A 19,284-nucleotide genomic window follows, 5' to 3' on the forward strand; every position below is an offset into this window, starting at 1 on the left:
GCACACATACTTGCACAGACGCACATAGAGCTTGGATGTCACAAGACAGGGTTATATGGACAAAGACAAATCTACCATTTTCTTTAATATCTCTGCAACAATCAGCGAGGCACTGCTGAGTTAACACAGGGCCCACAGAGATGAAAACAATGGCTGGATTCTTCTGGCTTGAAGATGGCTATGGGAAATGGCAGGGATACCAGGGCTGATAAGTGACCGAGGGGCTCAAGTTACTTCCAGCTGTCTGCAGCCGTGCATGCCTCTGCGGAACGTATGGTTCACGCATAATGCAAACCATTTCATTTGCGTTGAGCTCATAAAAAAAAAAAAATCTGGCGGACATATTAAATAAAGTCAACAGCCTCTCACTTGGGCAGGGTTTTATATCGCAGGAAAGAATCTCCAATCCTCCGAGGAGCGCTGCAATGCATCCTCAGCTGAGAAAACACAGACAGTCGAAGACTGTGACCTTGTGAGCGATGTTAACTGGATCAATAAAACCAGGCGATAGCAGAAAGTCTGGATGCAGCATGTGGATAGAGTCTGACTCAGGCTTTGTGGACAATGATGTAGCCACAGAGCTGTGCACAGTAAATAGCGTCCACAAGGACCTGTTGGCATTGTGGACTGTGCTTGCTTTTTCCCTCAAGCCATAAAAGACACATTTCCATATAGACACAGCTAAATAAAGAGTATATTTGTCCTCTTGAATTTTAAATGATGGGAAATTAAAGTTAATATGAAATAAACCCTATAAAAGATTGACAGTACTTTATTACGGACCGTATTTTTGTGCTGTAAAACGAGTTACGCTGAAAAACTAGCACCACAATGCATTAGCATCACCTCAATACCAGTGAGGGCCTCTTCCTGTCCATTTGGAAAATATAAGTACATTTTCAAGCTGCTGCACACTCCAAAAGGAGAGTGCTTTTGGCAGGCTTTGAAGTTCTCAGAAATAATGCTCCTTAAAAGCATCCTCTGCAATACAGAAAAACATGAACATGTATTTCAGTCAAGAGGCGTAAGCGAGCACTTCCTAGCAACCATGTAAATCGGAGCTGGAGGACTCGGACATGTTTGATGTCTTTTGGGTCTCATAATGTTGCACCCTTTATGGAAACTATATGGAAGAGCGTCATTGATTAGCTTTTGCTAAGGCAGCATTCATTAATTCATTCATTTATTGTATTTACGAGTCGAAGCGGTTCAAGCACTGGTCATATATGTGTTAATTCAATCTGTATCTCTCTGAATTAAATAATGTCACAATTTAGATTTGATCAAATAGAAAAAAACACAGTCAACATCCATTTCATCATAAAGCCGTCTTGGAGTGTTTTTTTGTGCAACCAAACACTTCCTGAACCTTTCAGGAAAAGGATACTACAAATGCAACATAACACAAGAAAGAAGGAAAAGGGCAAGCAAAGTTTGCAACAAAGTCTTTTATTTTTTCTTCTTCTCTGCACAGTTTAGTGTTTCAGTTACACCCTCAAGGCAGTAAAAACTGTCATCTAATCATATCCTTACACAGTCTTAAATGCCATATACGCCCATACCAGCCTGGAAAGGAGACCTTTCTGTGGATTAAAACGGATATGAGGTTATTTTTTTGCGATCCATGATTGCATGAGGCACTCCCATCCAGACTTAGTGTGATGACTGAAGAGGTGAGCTAATATGGCATAGTGGTGATGCAAAAGAGTTGTGTAAATCCATCTGCAGTGGATCCTGCCCTTTGGCTGAAAAGTCAAATGTTTCGTTTTCGTCCTTTTAAATCTGTTGAGCCTTCTGTGTTGTCTGAAAGAAGGATGGTACGCACTTTATGTCTATAAAATGGGGTCATATGAGGGGAATTTAAGGATGTTTAAAAAATGTATGGATCTAATGGATAATTCAACATCAGTGGCAGATTGAATGATTTGAAACCCTTAAATCTGTCTTTTTTTAAATATAAAAACACTAGAAAACAATATGTTTTACATACTGTATATGAAGCATCTTATAACAATGGCAGCACCATATATACAACAGTATGAGGCCACATCTATTATAATAGTTGCTTTATTTCCAGAAATTCAAGCTGTACAAAAAAAATGAATGGAGACATTGTGGAGGACACATCGGATTAAAGAAAGAACATGATTTGGGTACGCTTCAAAGACAATCAAGTGAGACCTAAATCTCCTGAAGTGAGATAGATGGAAGCAGCAGTAGCACATTGTGTGATCTGACATGTCCTCCTCACACTTTAGTATTATTAGAGAGCTTGACAGGGCGGGTTTGGCCCTGGTAAGACATGTTGGACACACTGCAGCAAGATCAGAGAGAAGACAAGGGAAATGCTTTAATGCCTCTGGAACAGTGAGGCGAAAACGTGATGAGGAGATGGGAATTACTGCTGAATTAAGCACCACTTTGATTGGAAACTGATTGACCGATGGTTGGCAAAACATGAAAGAATGACCTTGAATTCTCCAAAGCGAGTATGGATTGGCACACAGCATCTCTCCCTCTCTCCTCCCTCTTCCACTCTTTCAAACACACACACACAAACACATAACGGCACACAAACACATACAACCCGGGCACACTCCGACAGGAACACACACACACCACACGTGGAAACACATACACGGGTACCGACACACACGAGTGCTCCATCTCTGCTTTTTCGGGGGGGAAATTAACACACTGTCACGTACGACAAGCCAGAGTTGAGAGAGCAACTTCAAAGTAAGGCAGATGCAGGGACAGCACCCTCTGAATACATTTTCTGGCCACCAGTCGATCTGCCCCCAGGCTAAGATTGTGGCTGTTCGCATCTCTCCTGACCCCTCATCAACTTCCAGTTAAAACCAATCCCACTCCAAAAAAGCAAAACGTAGAGGAAAGAGTGCGATACATGTGTAAATCTAAAGGGGGAAAAAAATTCACGTATTATATGAAGAAATTAATTCTCATCAAATATTCGATTGTCCGATTTTCTAAAGAGCAAAGGCTGCAGCTGCTTTGATGAATAAATTAAAGCAAGTGATGGGGCTTCGTACCAACACCAAGCACATTAAAAACACCTGGAATTATCATTCAGTAAATATATATGTGTAACAATTAAGTTTCTTCGAAGCAAAGCTAAAAGCAAACAATAACTGTGCTTTATTTTCACGCCTGCAGCCATTTTGTAACAATAGGCATCCTTTTATTTTTGAATTGGTGGCTTTCTCACTTTGGATTAAAACATTTCGGATACACTTGATTTATTTATTTTTTCACATTTATCACAGAACTGTTATGTCTCACTGTGCTGTTACAGCTTACTGTGAACAACAGTCTACTTACTGCATGCCAATGGTGCTTAATAGCACACTGCTGAAACTTGTGCCTGTGTGAGAAGTGTCAGTATTTAGGAGATATTCCTGTTCAGCAACTGCTTATGCATGTCATTATTATTTTTTTGTGTTGACTTGTTTTAATATTTGATTTCTTTATTAATCATTCATACGGCTATGGTGCATGAGCACTGCATGGTTGTAATTATACATGCCGGGACACGCACAGTCCATTACATCTCTGGCATGTTATACGCTAAGAAAAAATATAAAGGAAACTATATTAAAGGATTGCATCACGAATGTGAACGAACAACATGTCTGTGCCTCATTTGGAGAATGCATTCTCTGCATACTGTATCACAGAACAACAATGATGTGTAGCCCCGAGGGCAATTTTTCACCTGTGTGTGTGCATGCAAGTGCAAACATTTGTATCTCTGTGTATGATAAACCCACTATCCATAACCACAATGCAATTCATAGAAGGTGCAGTATGCTATGTGTTGCTTTTTAACTGAATACAAATACACACACTGACACGCGCACACACACACTAACACCCAGGAGGAGTGTGGATCTAATGAGGCCCGTGGAGACACTGCTGAATTGTCAGTCAACCCTCAGCTTGCTGACACGCAGTCGACAACATCAATGACTTCTTTTCTCAAACGGGGGAAGCCTGTCGAATGGCATCAGAAGTAGAGAGAAGTCTGAGGTCCATTGGACTTGGAGTGAGACAGGTGGAGATATAGAAAATGTTCTAAAAGAGCTTCAGGGAAACAAGAGTAGCAGCTAACTTATGTGTTACACCAAACTTTAAAAACTTTGGATGCTTTGTGCGGAAAGAATTCTTTTTCTATTAATTTAAAAACACATCTCCAAGTCAAGATTAAAATTCATGTGCAGGTTACTGTGCAGGAACTAAGAAAAAAGTTGTAACCTCCCTTCTTCCTTCTTCCAAGACGCTTGTAAAACCGGGCCTCCAATCCTGCTCCTCAAAACAACAATGGGGCCATGTACATCAGCCAGAGAGAAAGACGGAGAGAGAGAGAGAAAAGTGAGGCTTGTCCTGTCATACGAGGCCTGGATGTTCAGAGGCTTGTTGCCTCACTGTCATGTGTACAGTTGTGCCATAATGGGCCACTGCTTATCCCAGGTGTTATTGAGCTTTGTCTTTCCCAGCGTAGTGTCTCAGGACACGCAGCCGTGCAATTTACATGGCAGTGTGTAATTATGACTTTCTCACTAAATCCGTGTGTTATTTTCACACAGATGGAGGCAGTGTGGTCTCTTGCCCTGACAATAGTGGAGATATCAGCTGGTTACAGTGCAGGATAGACTGCTGCTCAAGTTTATTTAAACAAGGGAAATAAATTGTGTTCCATCTCAAACGCAGGCAACATTGGCGTTTCTCTCCTTTTTTATATCTATATATATATATATGACATGAACAGTACTAATAATAATCATCACCATCATCTTCATAATGAATAGCACCTCTGTCTGTAATCTATTTGCTTACTGTATTTCTCCTTGTACAAACCCTCCCTCGTTCCAGTGCGTGGTGTGCTGGCTGTGTGCTGGTGGCTTGAGTGGAAGAACGAATAGCTGATCTACATGCTGGTGAATGAAGTGTCGGTTTTCACTGCTAGCTCCTCCCCCTACGGACGGGCTGCGCTTTTCTTCCACTTCAACAACCAAGTAGTTTTTCAGGGCGCATTCCCCGGCAGCAATGTGGAGGGAAAGGGCGACCACGTCCAGTTGAACATTTTCAGATCATTTTACATCCGGTTACATTGCTGTTTTATAAAACATTGTTAGAAAAATAAAAAAAAAAAAAAAAAAAACAGCGATCGCTGGTTCTTTGCGAGGAAAAGAAGCGAGTGAGAAGTGAAGGAAACTGCAGCCTGACCGTCTCGTGTTTTTCTTCTCTTTTTTTTTAAACGCGAACCATTGTTTTCTCACACATGGATATTAGGAGATGAAATCGGACGTGTTTCCTGCTCTTGAGTAACCCTCTCGGTCGCCTGGACGGTAGTTTATGTGGTATCCGGGCTCTGTAGGAGGAGGAGAGAGAGTCCCATTCCTCAGCAGCACAACAAGGACAGACACACAGGGGCCACAAGTTGTCCACAAGCTGCGACGGAGACCAAACTTTGCCAAGTTTCTGCGCATCCGGCCGCCGACGCCAAATATCCATCAATATTTTGCAACTCTGTCGTAACTTTAACTGTGGATTATTATCGCAAGGCTCGTCATGGACCGCGGGAGCACGTTCAGAGGATGATAAGGGTTTTTTGAAACATGAACAATTTATTGTAGTTAGTTTACTACTCCAGTGACACGTTTGGACTATACGCTGATCTTTTTTTTTTTTTTTAAACAAAAAGTCAATAGTTATTGCCGTTGTTTTCGCCCTCTCCTCGATACTATCTATTCTGCAAAAATGCCACAGTTGAACGGAGGTGGTGGGGATGATTTGGGGGCCAATGATGAGATGATATCTTTTAAAGACGAAGGCGAGCAAGAGGAGAAGATATCCGAAAATGTGTCAGCGGACAGGGATTTGGATGATGTGAAGTCCTCCTTAGTGAACGAGTCAGAAAACAACAGCAGCTCATCCGACTCAGAGGTAAGGACACTGCGAATATAAAACCGTCTCCACGCTGCTCAGCGCGAAGAAAAATACGATTTAATGCTGTTCCAAGTTTTCAATAGTTTCTTCCCCTCCGTGTGTGTGTGTGTATTTCTCCCCTTGTCAGCAAGCAGAGAGGCGCCCCCAAACCAGACCCGACTTAGAAAGTTATGAGAAAGCAAGAGACTACTTCAACGAAGGTAAAACACTAAACACCCGCAGTACTGTATGGGATATAGCTGGCACATATGTCGCATTTGTGCCTTTATCAACCCTGACTTTTCTTTCTCCCTGCAGCGTTGAGGAGACAGCAAGATGGTGGCTTTTTTAAGAGTCCTCACTATCCTGGCTACCCGTTTCTCATGATCCCAGACCTCACCAATCCTTACCTATCAAACGGCTCACTGTCTCCGAGTGCAAGAACAGTAAGTGTCCGGGTAGATTTGTTGCTCTTCGCTCTCCTTTTCTCGTTTCAATCGCACTCTGCAAAAACTTTGCCCGTGCGTAAAAGTTCCTTGTGCACTTCCAGACCGCCATATTCCCTCCAAGTGGCCTCACAAGGAGTACTAACTACTTCTTTGTTCTTCTTTTGGGGGAAATACATTTTTTCCATGCCAACCACTCCTCAACATGACTTGCATCTGACAACTTTTCGTTCGGCCCAAAGTTCAGACTCATTCGTCATTATTTTTCTGTTTTTGAATGATTTATGGCAACTCCTTGTCGAAAGTACGCTGCAACACTCATGCTGCATCTTGATTATATACACAGTAGTGAACTTGCCTTAAGCTATCTTATGTGCTTTCTCTTACATTTTGCAGGGTAGAGGCTAATATTCTTCTAAAATGTGTTTTTATAATTACAAGATATTTTTAGGTTCGTCCCTTGTTTGCTTTTCCTTTTGTGCTTGTGTTTTTTTAAAGAAGGCTTTTTCTCAGTGTACGGGCTGGCAACTCCGTTTGCACACATTCTCTGCAGAAAAAAAAAAAAAAAAAAAAGAATCTGTTCCTGGAGTAATATCCCCATAACAACAATGTAATACCTCGCTTTGACACACATGGGAGGCATTTCACTGCAGTGTCCATGACAGCTGTCCAGAGACTTTATTTTTAAAAGTCTAGATGAGTTTGGCAGTTGTTTATGAAGAGTTCACATTCATTTACTTGTTGCATCACATCAGTTGTCCACGAAGCCCGGAAAGGGCTTTTAACCCGTACTGCGGTTATTGCTGCATTGGTTTCTCCAGTATAAACCCTATTTATCACATATTTAACATAAGCCTTTACAGCAGGTTAAAAAAAGCACAGAGACCTTCAAATAATTCAATACTAGTTAACAATGCTGCAAACACGAACGATGAATTCACATAAGAACGGTAATGATAAAACAAACTAGGGTCAAAGAACGTGTTATCGGTAGTGACAACAAATACAAATCCCCCAAAAACATGCAACATTTTATGCAATTTAAACCACAATATGTGGAATTGTAACCTACGAAATACAATTTAACTATGCAAACTTCCTTGAAATAATCCCTGTTGGAGAGCTGTGTTCCTCTGAGCTCGTCCATCCCCCAATCCATGTCACATCCCCCCCAAAAAACAAGTACTTTCGTTAAAGCCTGGCAGGCATCTGACTGAAAAGACCCCCCCCCCCCCCCCCCCTTTTATTTCTTCTCTGTCTCCTTTTCACTGTTCCAGGCCCACTCCCCTCGCCTCCCTCTACCTTCCATTCAATTAGAAAGGCGTTAGTTGACCATTGTTATTCTGAGCAGTCTTGATGGCTTCATTGGAGGTCTCCATCGGGGCTCATTAACTAAAAGGCTGCTCTGCTCAGACAAGGTGATACATACCAGCGTGTAGATCGTCTATCTTGTTGCTTTTGGCCACCAGAGTTTCGTAGGAATAATATAAGAGATAAACATGCAGGAATGCTTCACAATGTTTTGTGCTTTTTTCTTAAGGAGTTTTAGCAGGAAACTTTAGTAGATGTGTTTGTTAAATTCAAGGAGCAAACCTAACAGTCTTAAGTAATTGAGCGCATTTTAGCAGCCTATTATATAGTCTCTGCTTTGTTGTGTCTTGTGTCTCTGGTACGAAAGCCTCTCAATCCGTGTGTTTATGTCGAGCAAAGCAAAGTCGAAAACTAAAAACCGTTGTTCTTGTTACTTAAGGCAAAGTAGCAAATAATTGAGGAGGATTTGAAATTCAGAGGTATAATCCCCCATATTAGAAAAAGAAAAGAATGAGGTCAATGGGACAGAGTGAGCTGACTGTGTCAATCATCAGCGTGGCAGAAAACATGCAGGCAGACAATGGCTGGCATACTTAGCAGGCGTCTTAAGGTCCTCCATGTTGCTCGTGGCTTAGTGTGAACGCAGTGAATGTGATTGATGGGCGGTTCGATTTAGCCCCATTTTAGGGTCGCATTCTGAGGGTTCGGTTTGTTTACACCTGTGGATTTAGTTCGATACAGTCGGATGATATTTCCTAGTGGCCCACACCCACGGCATGGCCAACAACTTAGTTTAAGCCTTTATCATGCATCATCAACATTCTGAAGAATACACTGATTGGCTTGTGAGATTGAGATGTGCCCGCAGGTTAACCTTAATTGTGTTGTAACTTCTCACAAAACAATCAGAGTTTACTGTGGTGTGTTTCTTGAAAGCCCAGTTGGGACTGAAATATTTGTTTTCTAAGTGTGGTGTGGTGTGTGGTTGTACTTCAGCTGCGCGAGACACATTTAAGTTATGGCTCTCAAACAGATCATGTAATGCCAGGCCGGTAGAACCCTCTGCTTTCATTTCTGGGTTCCAGTTTCTTAACTTTGAGCGTAGCGTAGTGTAGTATTAAGTATTAAGTGTAAGTATTTTTTGTAATCAAGGATAGAACAATGTGTGTGCATGTGTGTGAGTTATTCTGTTTCCTGGGTGTATCTTTTTACAACTGCCCCTTCCGGCATCTTTTTCTCTTTTTTTTTTTTGTGTGATAATAAAGTAATCTCAAGCAAGTGTAATGCATATATTCCGCACATACCAGCGTTTAAAAGAACACGCTGCTCAATAATATATACGAGATGTTGCTCAAGAGTCGTCGTGGAGTGATTCGCTCTCTAATGCGCAACATGATGAAGGGTTTGGGGCCCAACTTTTAAATTTGGATGTGGCAACCCTATCATGAGCAATGAGAGACAGGCCTACATGGGCTCAGTTCCCCTGAGGGCCAAGCATAACTGATTTAAAGCCTGCTCAGAGCTGACATTCTGCTGTAATCCACTGAGAGCTGAGGAGGAGGTTTTATGTTTGCAGAGATGTTCCACCAGACTACTGCCCGCTGCGGTGTGCATCGGCCGGAGAGAGTTTTGTTCCCCACCCAGCCAGCCCGACAAATCCAGTTTATTGTTTGTCGATTCATTGATGTGATTATCGCCGCATTGTTCCCGTAGTGACAGACTAGTGCCAGGTTTAATTGGTGAGCACACACTCCGCTTGACGCCACCTCTCGTCAGCTTCATCAGCACTTTTAGATAACTCTGCTAGTACATCATCATCGTCACCAAAGAGTGAAATGCCTCTTGTGTGTGAGAGGTGGCACGTACGCGAGAGCGAGGTTAGCCGCTCAAATATATCTTCATCAAATACGCAGTGGGACACTCCAACTCCGGAGCATGATTGTTGAAAATAAAATTGTTTCGAGATATGAATGGCGAGCTTGTATGAGTCTGAACATGTCTGTGGCTGCGATTGCATGCCTCTCTGACTTCTTGTTTTTTTTTCCCGTTCTTTTCTCCTGCTTTTGGTGCTTAAAAATGTTCAGACAAAGAAAAAGTCAACACAGACATTGTCCCTCTGAATAAAAGGGCCTCTCCCTGCATAAGCAAACGCTGTTTGTGTGGAGGTGTCTTTTCATCAGTTGGCTCGCTTGGCGTTTCGCTCACCTTGCTGCGTGCGTGTGTGAATGTGCACACGAGCATCCCTGCTGCATGCTTGTGTGTGTAAAGTCTGTGAGTGTTGGGGTTGAGGGGGGGGGGGGGGGGGTTCAGGTGAGGCTCTGTGGATACTTTGCAACAGAGGGAACAGTGTGCAGGGCTCACATTCTGACAACCCTCAGTGTTGTGTTCCTGAATGTTAGCGCACAAATATTTTTTCAACCGAGCGCTGTGTCAACCGAGCGCTGTGTCAACAGAGCGAACATTTTTTGACTAGGTTTATAGTTTTTAAAAGATTTTTCCTTCAAAGGCAAACACATCTACATCAATGTAGTGGCACTGTACAATTACAAAGAGGTCGAGGGCAAACACAGAAATGGCATCGCTGCCTGAGAGCTCTTGCCTGGAGTGATTCATTTTGGTAATGAACTCAGGCTTGAGGAAATAAAAAAATGAAATATTACATTAATCATGATTTAGTTTGAGTTTGTTGGCTCTACATTTTAAAATAAAAGCATTTGAATTGATCACAGTTGTTGCATATTTCAACAATTGTGTGAGCAAATAAAACCTGTGTAAAATACGTTTTATAGATATTCACAGTGAGTGAATATGTACAAATCACTCACCGTGTAATCAGAAGATGTCATAATAGTAGCTTCAGTAGATTCACAGAGAACCTACAGGAACATACATTTCGTTTTTTAGACCTCGGGTGCTCATGTTGTCTTCCTAACATCACAAGTATAGAACTGTGTGAAATGGTGTCAGTCCTGGTCTGTATCCTTCCCTCTTTGGTCTCTGTGGAAAGCATGAGCTGGCGTCAATTCCTCCCACTACCCCATACTCTGCTAGTTCACTACCTAAACCCATCCACCCGCCCGCCTGACATTAGAAATTCTGTTTATAGCGCTCTCTGGCTTCTCGAGCGCGGGGCCCATCAGGAGCATCTCAGCACCCTTTGAGAAAAGGATAACCAACATCTCCCCTCTCCAGCCACAGACTCCCCATGTTCAGTGACATCAATGAATCCCTTTGATGTGTCAAGATGAATATGTGTGCAAATGTGTTTTTATCAATTAATGTGTTTTTCTCGTTTCGCTATGTCTGGCCAGAGCTACTGTGCAGTTTGGTACATTGCTTTCCCCTGTGAAAATTTAGGCAAACTTGTGTTGAGAGTGTTTGAGTTGTGAGACGTTTGGCCAAAGGTGAACATCTCTAACACACCTGAGTTCAACCCCCCAAAAGCTCTGCTTTTCCTTTTGGCTTTGAAACAGAAGATTGAGGAGTTGAGGTTGAAGCAATGGAAATACAAAGCATGCTATCTCCAGTCCTCCACAGCTGCTCATTATCCCCAAAAAAGTAAAAGTTTTTGCCACAAATTGAAGCTCTAGGAGATGGAGGTGTGGGAGTTGGAGACACATTTCATGTGTCATGTGAATACCAGCTTAGTCATGTCTGTTCTTGGGTCTTAACATGGAGCCCCGGTGCAGGGGGGGGATGGGAGGCCCCTGGATTTATCTGGAGAGTAGTCAGACTCACTCCCAGGTGACCACAGTCCTAAAACAATTTGTGGTGAAACTATTTCTGTTCATGGAATGATTGTCTAACTGATTAATCCAGTAAAATCCTGTCTCTCCAAATATGAGCTCACTGCAGCTTCTTCTCTTTTTTTTGTGTCATGTCAGCATATCACGCAATTTGAATATATTTTGCTTTATGGTCTGCTAGTCAGACTATAGTGATTTGAAGACATTATGGCTGCAACCAGTGATTCTTTTCACAATGAGATTGTTCTATTGATTAATTGTTTAATCATTTGGGCTGTAAAATAGTGGAAAATGCTCATTTTAGTTTCCCAGAGCCAAAAGTGACGTATTCACATTGCTTGTTTTGTCTCACCAAAAGCCCCAAAGCCACTCGTATTCTGTATATTGTCAAAGAAAACAACAACAACTTCCTTAAAATGTGCTTAAAAAATGACTGCAACAATTAATTGATAATCCAAAATTTTCTGTCGATCAATTTATCAAAATAATTGACTCGTCGTTCCAGCCCTAGAAGGCAATGTTTAAATAGACCCTTCAGATTAACTGATTCTGTGAACAGTCCTTACTTGCAGCCATGCTTGTATCTAACTGATAGACGGGTGTGGGGGGGGGAGCCAGTTCACTGTGCTGTTGGACTGTCCCATATAAGTGTATGTAGTCCTCTCATAGCCATAACCACTACTGTTTAGCTCACATAAAGAAATGTTTTCCCTGTGTAATTGTACCTTAAATGCTTCACTCCATGCTAATAAAACGTGATTGTACAGCGGGAAGAAAAAGAAAAAGCTCTAAACAGGGTTTCATCAGTCTGGTATTCCAAGCAGCTGTTTTCAGTTTAAGCACTGCAGGCAGCAGGAGAGAGAGGGAGAGAGAGAGAGAGGGAGGGGGAGAGAGAGCAGGCAGGAGGAGAGATTGTTGATGAGATGTGGTGGTGGGAGCTTAAACTGGGGCAGATACGGGTCCTGCTATTCCTTTGCCTGTTATCCCGAGGTGGGCCGACTTCCAGACCTTGAGGCACTCACTTATCTGAGGGATTCTGTCTCCCACAGAGTGCAGTTTCTCCACCGTAGACCACAATGCTTTGCCATTCCCTCACAGTCACAGACCAATCAGCAAACAGCAGGAGGCTATCAGATCCTGCACGTGTTGCAGCAGTACTACTCCTCGGTTCTCTTCGGTTCACGTACAAATGTGCTCTCCGTGCACCGGGGTCTGTTAAAGGCCATGTCACAGAGTATCCGCGTAGTATCATACTAAATTAAGAAGTGGATGGATATCAGTCCAGGATGAGGTTAGTTGAAGGCGAGCAGAGCAGCTGTTCTTCTGGTTGAAGTTGTAAATCAGTTTGGCTGCTTCCTACTGAGTCTGTCCCTGTAATGGTGGAGCAAGTTCGGACTGCGGGTGCGGCTCACGTCCCGTGACGGATGCACGTCACGTCAACACATTGCACCTGCGTAAGCCTGCGACCTACAGCACACAGACCCCGACCAGTTTATAGTTGTTTTGGGTTGGCTTGAATGCGTGTAGATTATTACACCTTCTACGTTGTGTCATTAATCTATCTTTTACTGTGAAAACAAATGGAGATTAAAACCTACATATGCTGTAAACTTACAGCTGTAACTGATGATGTAACCGATGAGACTGAGAGCCATCTGTAATCTGAATTTAGCTCTGGCTCTAAAAACACAAGTAGAGAATGTGATGGATCGTATGTTTGACGATATAAATCTTAAACGGAGCCACTGGGAATTTTCCATGTTTTAATACATTTATGTAAGACGGTATGCGGCTACTATCACTAACTTTGTCTGAAATACAAGGAAATACTTTTTAACACCATCATTTTAGCTATTGTTGTTTCAGTGTATTCTCTTGGTGGTTTGCATAATATCACACACAAAGTATAGATTTTAATTTCATATTCTACAAAATGGTCATTTACATCACTATAGTTTTGTTTGTTTGTCAAATAATGTTGCTGTGACTTATTTGATGAAGTCATGAGTCTGTTTTTTGTTTTTTTATTATTCTTTTAAATCTTTTTAGATTAGATGAAATTATTTGTGGGATAAATGTCTATAATTGTTTGTGTAATATCATACACATATTGTCCCGAGAGAACACCCTGCTCATCCTAATATTGATAAGAACGTAACCTTTGGGTGCCCCTTGCTTTCCCCAGTTATCCTCATAAACCAATTGTACTTGTTAAGAAGTCACAATGTTCTGTGGAGCGACAAATTCGATTAAAGCCGAGCAAAGACACAAGTCATCTAAAATGTGTAGTCTCCTTATCTGGAACCAGACTTGTGGATCCTGTTAGTATAAACAAGCAGCAGAAAAAAAAAAATTCTAACATTGGCCCCGGGCCACACAATATCACCCTTTTCTGACCTTATCTGCTCCATTTAAAATTATGAGGTAATGTAATGGTGATTATTTCTGAGTAATGGCTGTTGCAGGCCTTGTCCTCAGACATAGGACACTCTGTTGTGATAAAGGGATTCCCCTTGTGCCTGCCTCAGATGATCATCGTGATTAGCTTCATTTGTTTGGAGATTTAATCATTTGACATACTCAGGTTTGCCTCTCTTTCTGTAAAATGTGTATTAGCATGAGAGGAATCTTGTCTTGGATGATAACGACGGACGTAGGAGGGTTGGATGGCAGCTCCACAGCCTCTGCTGACATAATCCCTCATCCATTTACATGGCGAAATACCAAATCCCTACACATGTGACTGACTTATTTGCTTCAAATTTAGAGTAGCAACATAAGAAAAAAAAAGATCTAATCAGCCCTATATGACATGGAGTAGGCCAAGGAGCCCTTTTGTTTGATTTGTACATGGGTTGGAGGGGCTGGCTATTGGAAATCCCTGAAGCAGGCTTTAGGGGCAGGTCTGATTCTCGTGTGAAATGGGAAGGCTCTATAGCTCTCGGCTGACTTGACTGGGGCTGTATGGGTGTGTTGGCAGGGGGAGCGCCGGTCATGAATAGGGTCTTTGACTACCTCAGACTTGCCCTGAAAGGCAGGACAAAGACCCTAGGGCAACGGCTTAGAGCCTCACAGCTGAGCTACAGAATGCTTGGCCCAGTCTTCCTCCCTCCTTGCCTGATTTAAATACTACAGTGGCTTTCAGCATTCTGGCGACGGAGGCTCGCATTCACCGCAGCACATATACCATCAACTTTTCTCTCTGTTTTTGTTTACAGTATACTCATGGCAGAGCTGTTTACGTAAACCTTTGTGTAGAATCCATCAGAGGTGCTGGTGAATCTGCATCAGTGACTCTCTTAAAACCGCCTGAAGATTAGCTTCATGTTGTTCGTATTAGATACAATTTATTTGGATACAGACTAACTGCTGGCACATGTGTGTATCGCCACTAATCACAACTCTGCTCCGAGTCGTCAATTATGGAACGTCTTTTGCTTATCTTCGTTCAAGATGGATATATTGGCAAGTAAACAGGACGAAACTCTGTGCACACCTCTTAATTGCTTGATTAGTTTTTGACGGGTATGCGCGACTCGTCAGCGTCGAGATTTGCAGAGGCAGAATAAAAAGCCATAAATCTTTTCTGCGGAGTTAATGGGGTTATTTGAGTCCTGTCCAGACACTCTCTCCCCACAGAGTGTCTAGTTTCAGATGTCACTCAGAGCTTTGTTTGCCCCCCAGGGTGAAGGGTTAGAGGTCAAGGTTCAGGGCCAGTTGGCTGAGTGGCCACAAAAGCCCAGGCTTCCCCACAGCACATCCGATCCCTTCTTCCACACCAGCCTGCAGCTACAATGAAGGGATCAGTTTGCAACATTTGTCTTTTCTTATTTATAACCTAAAATTTAATTTCACTTGTGTCAAGAGTGTAATTATAAGGTTCTAGTTCATCGTTTCACAATGAGGTCATAAAAATGTCTTTGGTTTACTGCTCAAAACTTAAGTTGTTACTCAGTGGAAACTTGTGTAATTATTCAGTTACAGTTTTGGAATAGTGCATTTACTGTCCGGCTACTGTGTAATTCCACTATAACCATGGAACTAATTCATTGTTTGGTATTGCTTGCATGATTTGAGAATATATGTTTGTTTCAGCAAACAGACCTTTATTCTGTCTTTTTCTGTCGAATTTAACAATCAAGAATGGCACCTCAGCAGAATCTCACACCAAAAAAGTTCTGTTTCTTTGTTCCAAACACCTCCAAAAACACAACCTCACCCTCATCAGCCCCCGCCCGCAAACTCAACTTCACCCCCCCCCCAACCACCACCACCACCCAAACATGTCCTCCAGCCAGGTTTATTATGCCGTTTCACGCAGACCAAAATTGCAGCTGCATGGAGAACAATCTGGAGCACATTAGCTCAGGCGCTGTGATTTATAAATTGTTTCTCAGGCCATAAATCCCTGCTGTAATTGTGCACAAGCACCCCTCTCTTTCTCCAGTCACTCCCCCTTCGTTCTCTCTCTCTCTTTCTCTCTCTCCCTCAGTCTCTCTCTTTTTCCCTGAGCAGCTTACCGTTCTCGGGTTAATACTAATTGTTTGCAGAAGTGTGCAGTTTGGATTGAGTGGAGGTTTGTTGCATTGTGGCGCATATTTGGGGCTCGGAGAAACAGCTCTTCGTGAAAGATAAACTTTCCTATTTGTTTTAAGCGCCATCCGTAAACCTCTTCTGTCATGTGGTGTGAGCTTAATGTCCAAAATGGGATGTGAGCATTTTGTCTTCTGCTCCATGTTGCTGTGGTTCACGGTCTGCATTCCTGAATACTGTGTAATTGTAAGGGGCCTCTCCTAAACTCTGTCCCTGGAAATTTGATATTTACAGCAGCCCCTGATCGTAATCACCTTGCCGTTCTCATTAGATTGTATTGAAACTGAAAGATAGCAGCAGCTGTATATATTGTTTTAAATAGCATGTCCAGCCTTGAGTTCTCAGTGGTCTGGTTAATGTTATAAAGACATTTTTCAACTTTAAAAAGTGGAACAGCTCATATTAATCAATGTTGGTTCCTCTAAAGCATCTCTCTTCACAAAATGTATTAAAGGTAATTTATTCAATATTGACCAGCAATTTTTTTGAGCAAAAAAAAAAAAAAAAGTACATTCGCTGGAAACAATGGAGTAACATTCAGTCGCCGCTGAATGTTACTCCATTGTTTTGCTTTCAAGGGACCTGATGAACCTTAAAGAGGTAGGGGACCTCATGACCCAACCTCATCCCGCCTTGCGACTCCTCCAAGGGCTTTTTTACAACCCCGAAAACCTATACGTTCTTACTGGAAAATTTATTCTTTACAAAGTTTCAGACATGTAAAACGATCCCTGTATGTGAACGTGAATTCAATTTACAGCCAAACCTATCACTAGATCATGATTTAGCACTCACGTGCAAATACAGTCTGTAGATTGCAGGGAATGACTTTTACAAATGTGTTAAAGTGTAAAAAAGTGTTGGCGACATTCCAGACCTCCCTGCAGTCTGCTGACAATACACATAACTAATCCTGGAGAATATCATGGTTGTAAATTGTGTGCTTCGTTGCACACTGTGTGCTTTTCTTTATGAGATTATTTTCTGTCCCAAAAATTATTATTTTTTTGTTGTTTGTCTGATAGAAATGGAAAAATGGCAGACAAGATAGTTATTTTTGCTTCTAGAACATTTGAATCAATTGAAACTACTGTGGACATTTTCTTTCTGCTATGCGTATTTTTTTGTCACATAATTGTTTCTAAAAATGTACATAAATGATGTGGTTTAAGTTTCAAACAGTCAGTCTCTGTGTCCCTGTACGACAGGGCAGAGCGCCGAAGCATACCTGTGGCATGCGAATGTGTCTGCGTGTTTGAGTTGGATAGAGGGGGGGGGGGGGGTGGGGGCAGGGCGGGCGTTGAGGAGACGGAGAGTGGAGTGAGTGGAGTTAACGGTGGGGTGATAGGGATGTCAGGTAGTAAAAAGTGAGATGAGGCAGGGCCCGGAGTCTGCCTGGCCTGGAGATTTGCGCCTGCACTCGGCGAGCAAATACAGGACGCATCTGCAGGCAGCTGTGTGTGTGTGTGTGTGTGTGTGTGTGTGAGAGAGGGGGGGGTTGTGGGGTGTGCTGCTCAGGGCAGGGGGTTGGGGGTGTGGAGCTGGGTGGTAGTGTTGGGTGGTGGTGAAGAGAGAGAGAAAGAGAGAGAGAGAGAGAGGAGGAGGGGAGGTGGACTTGCAGAGTGAACACAATCAGCCCTCTGTTTTCATAAGACTTGTGGTATGTGAGAGCAGAAACAAATGTGTTTAATTTAGGCCCTTTTTTCTCTCTCTTGCCTTCTCCACTAAACCCACTTATGCCCACCTCTGTCTTTCAAAACTGACTTTTCCCCCTCAAGATGCCTCATTGCCTCTTCTGCCAATGTCAGCTGCTCTTAGGATGTTTTAAAAAAAAGAAACAATCACCCACTGTGCCCTGTCAGAAAAACAAACAACCTCTGAGGCACACTTTTAGCAGACATACTCAAATTTACTCTTTCGGCGGGGGTAAATATTTATCTGCAGTTTCTAGAAAAAGAAGAGAAAAATATTCTTTTTTTTATGTTTTTGCTGAGAGTTTGGAGTGATTACTGTGCCGTGGTATTTGTCCTGTGCGGGGTGCATGCTGGATTATTGCCTCCTAAATGCCTTGGCAGGAAACGCCGTATTATATTGGTAACCAATGCTGTCTCCAGTCAATTTGTGTTCGGTCATAAATGAAAAATTCAGGTCTCACTTGTGTGTCATTGCCGTAGACCTACACACACACACACACACACACACACACACACACACACACACACACACACAGACATTTGATCGAGCTTTACTGTAAACATCCAGCCAGCCTCTGGTAACCACCTTGTGTTCTGGAGTTAATTATACAGACGTTTACGGCTGTGAATTTCAATGAAACGAGGCTACTCCCCAAACAATAATAAAGTTGTGTTCCTGTGCGACTGGACAAACAATGCCACAGGACACAGAAAAGGACAGCATCTTTGACATTTGAGGTGTAGACTGTCTTGACATCAGATCACGCTGACATTAAGTGGAGCAGTATGTGACAATTGAAAGCAGATCTCAAAGGTACGGGAAACCACATAACTGACTGCACATAATTAACTTGAATAGCTTCGCACCCTCCTCTCTGTCTTTATGAGAGGGCCTTGCTCTTACCAGATGCATAATTATTTTCTTGTGTGTCTAATTATACAGTGAGTTTTATATGACCTGCAGTTGTGCTCTGTAGCAGAATTACTCACTTATTCCTACGCTTAACCTCAGTGAGAGTGAACTGTTCCTTTAACTACGTCTGATTTTGAAGTACCTGGAAGTCCGTGAGACAGAATAAGAAGAACAATGGAGGCTTCATTTAAAGACTCATATGAGCTCTAAAGTTGTGGATACAGGAAGCAATAACTCAGGATCATGTCATGCATACGGAAGAAAAGAAAAAAACCAACCCCTGATGCAAATAATTGCTTGAGTTGCAAAAATGCAAACTCCTGCTGAAGTCGCAGCCGACTCACTGGGACAGAATATTAAAGGAGCTCTTTAGGGGGGATTATCTTGGCCTTGTATAGTGTTAATGCTGTTTTATGACTGAAACAGCAGTAAATTCACTCCCAGGACTTTACAAATAAACCCAGTGTGCTGGCCAGCTTGGCCTTGTACTTAATATGCATGAGGCATGTGTGTCATGTGACACCCTTGCTCATTGACTTTTTAAAAGATTTAGTATATTTTCCAGTAAATGTACACATGCAGAACAAGAATCGTAGTCAGACTTTGTAATAGATTGCCGACACATACGATTT

General features: G+C 42.3%; 1 protein-coding gene across 2 annotated transcripts in view; it reads left to right on the top strand.

The window, feature by feature from the left end:
* Positions 1–4,995: 4,995 nt before the first annotated feature.
* Positions 4,996–19,284, top strand: part of tcf7l1b (transcription factor 7 like 1b) — a 31,457-nt gene continuing 17,168 nt past the window's right edge. The window contains exons 1-3 of one of the 2 annotated variants that reach the window (XM_076104388.1): positions 4,996–5,967; positions 6,098–6,170; positions 6,268–6,395. In XM_076104388.1, coding sequence (XP_075960503.1) covers positions 5,782–5,967; positions 6,098–6,170; positions 6,268–6,395 — 387 coding nt within the window. In that variant the 5' untranslated portion in view covers positions 4,996–5,781. The remainder of the gene's footprint in view (positions 5,968–6,097; positions 6,171–6,267; positions 6,396–19,284) is intronic. The other variant, XM_076104389.1, reaches the window with a different exon arrangement.

Source organism: Anarhichas minor, unplaced genomic scaffold (genome assembly GCF_050575085.1).
Source record: "Anarhichas minor isolate MPS153535 unplaced genomic scaffold, ASM5057508v1 ptg000030l, whole genome shotgun sequence".
Classification (NCBI taxonomy): Eukaryota; Metazoa; Chordata; class Actinopteri; order Perciformes; family Anarhichadidae; genus Anarhichas; species Anarhichas minor.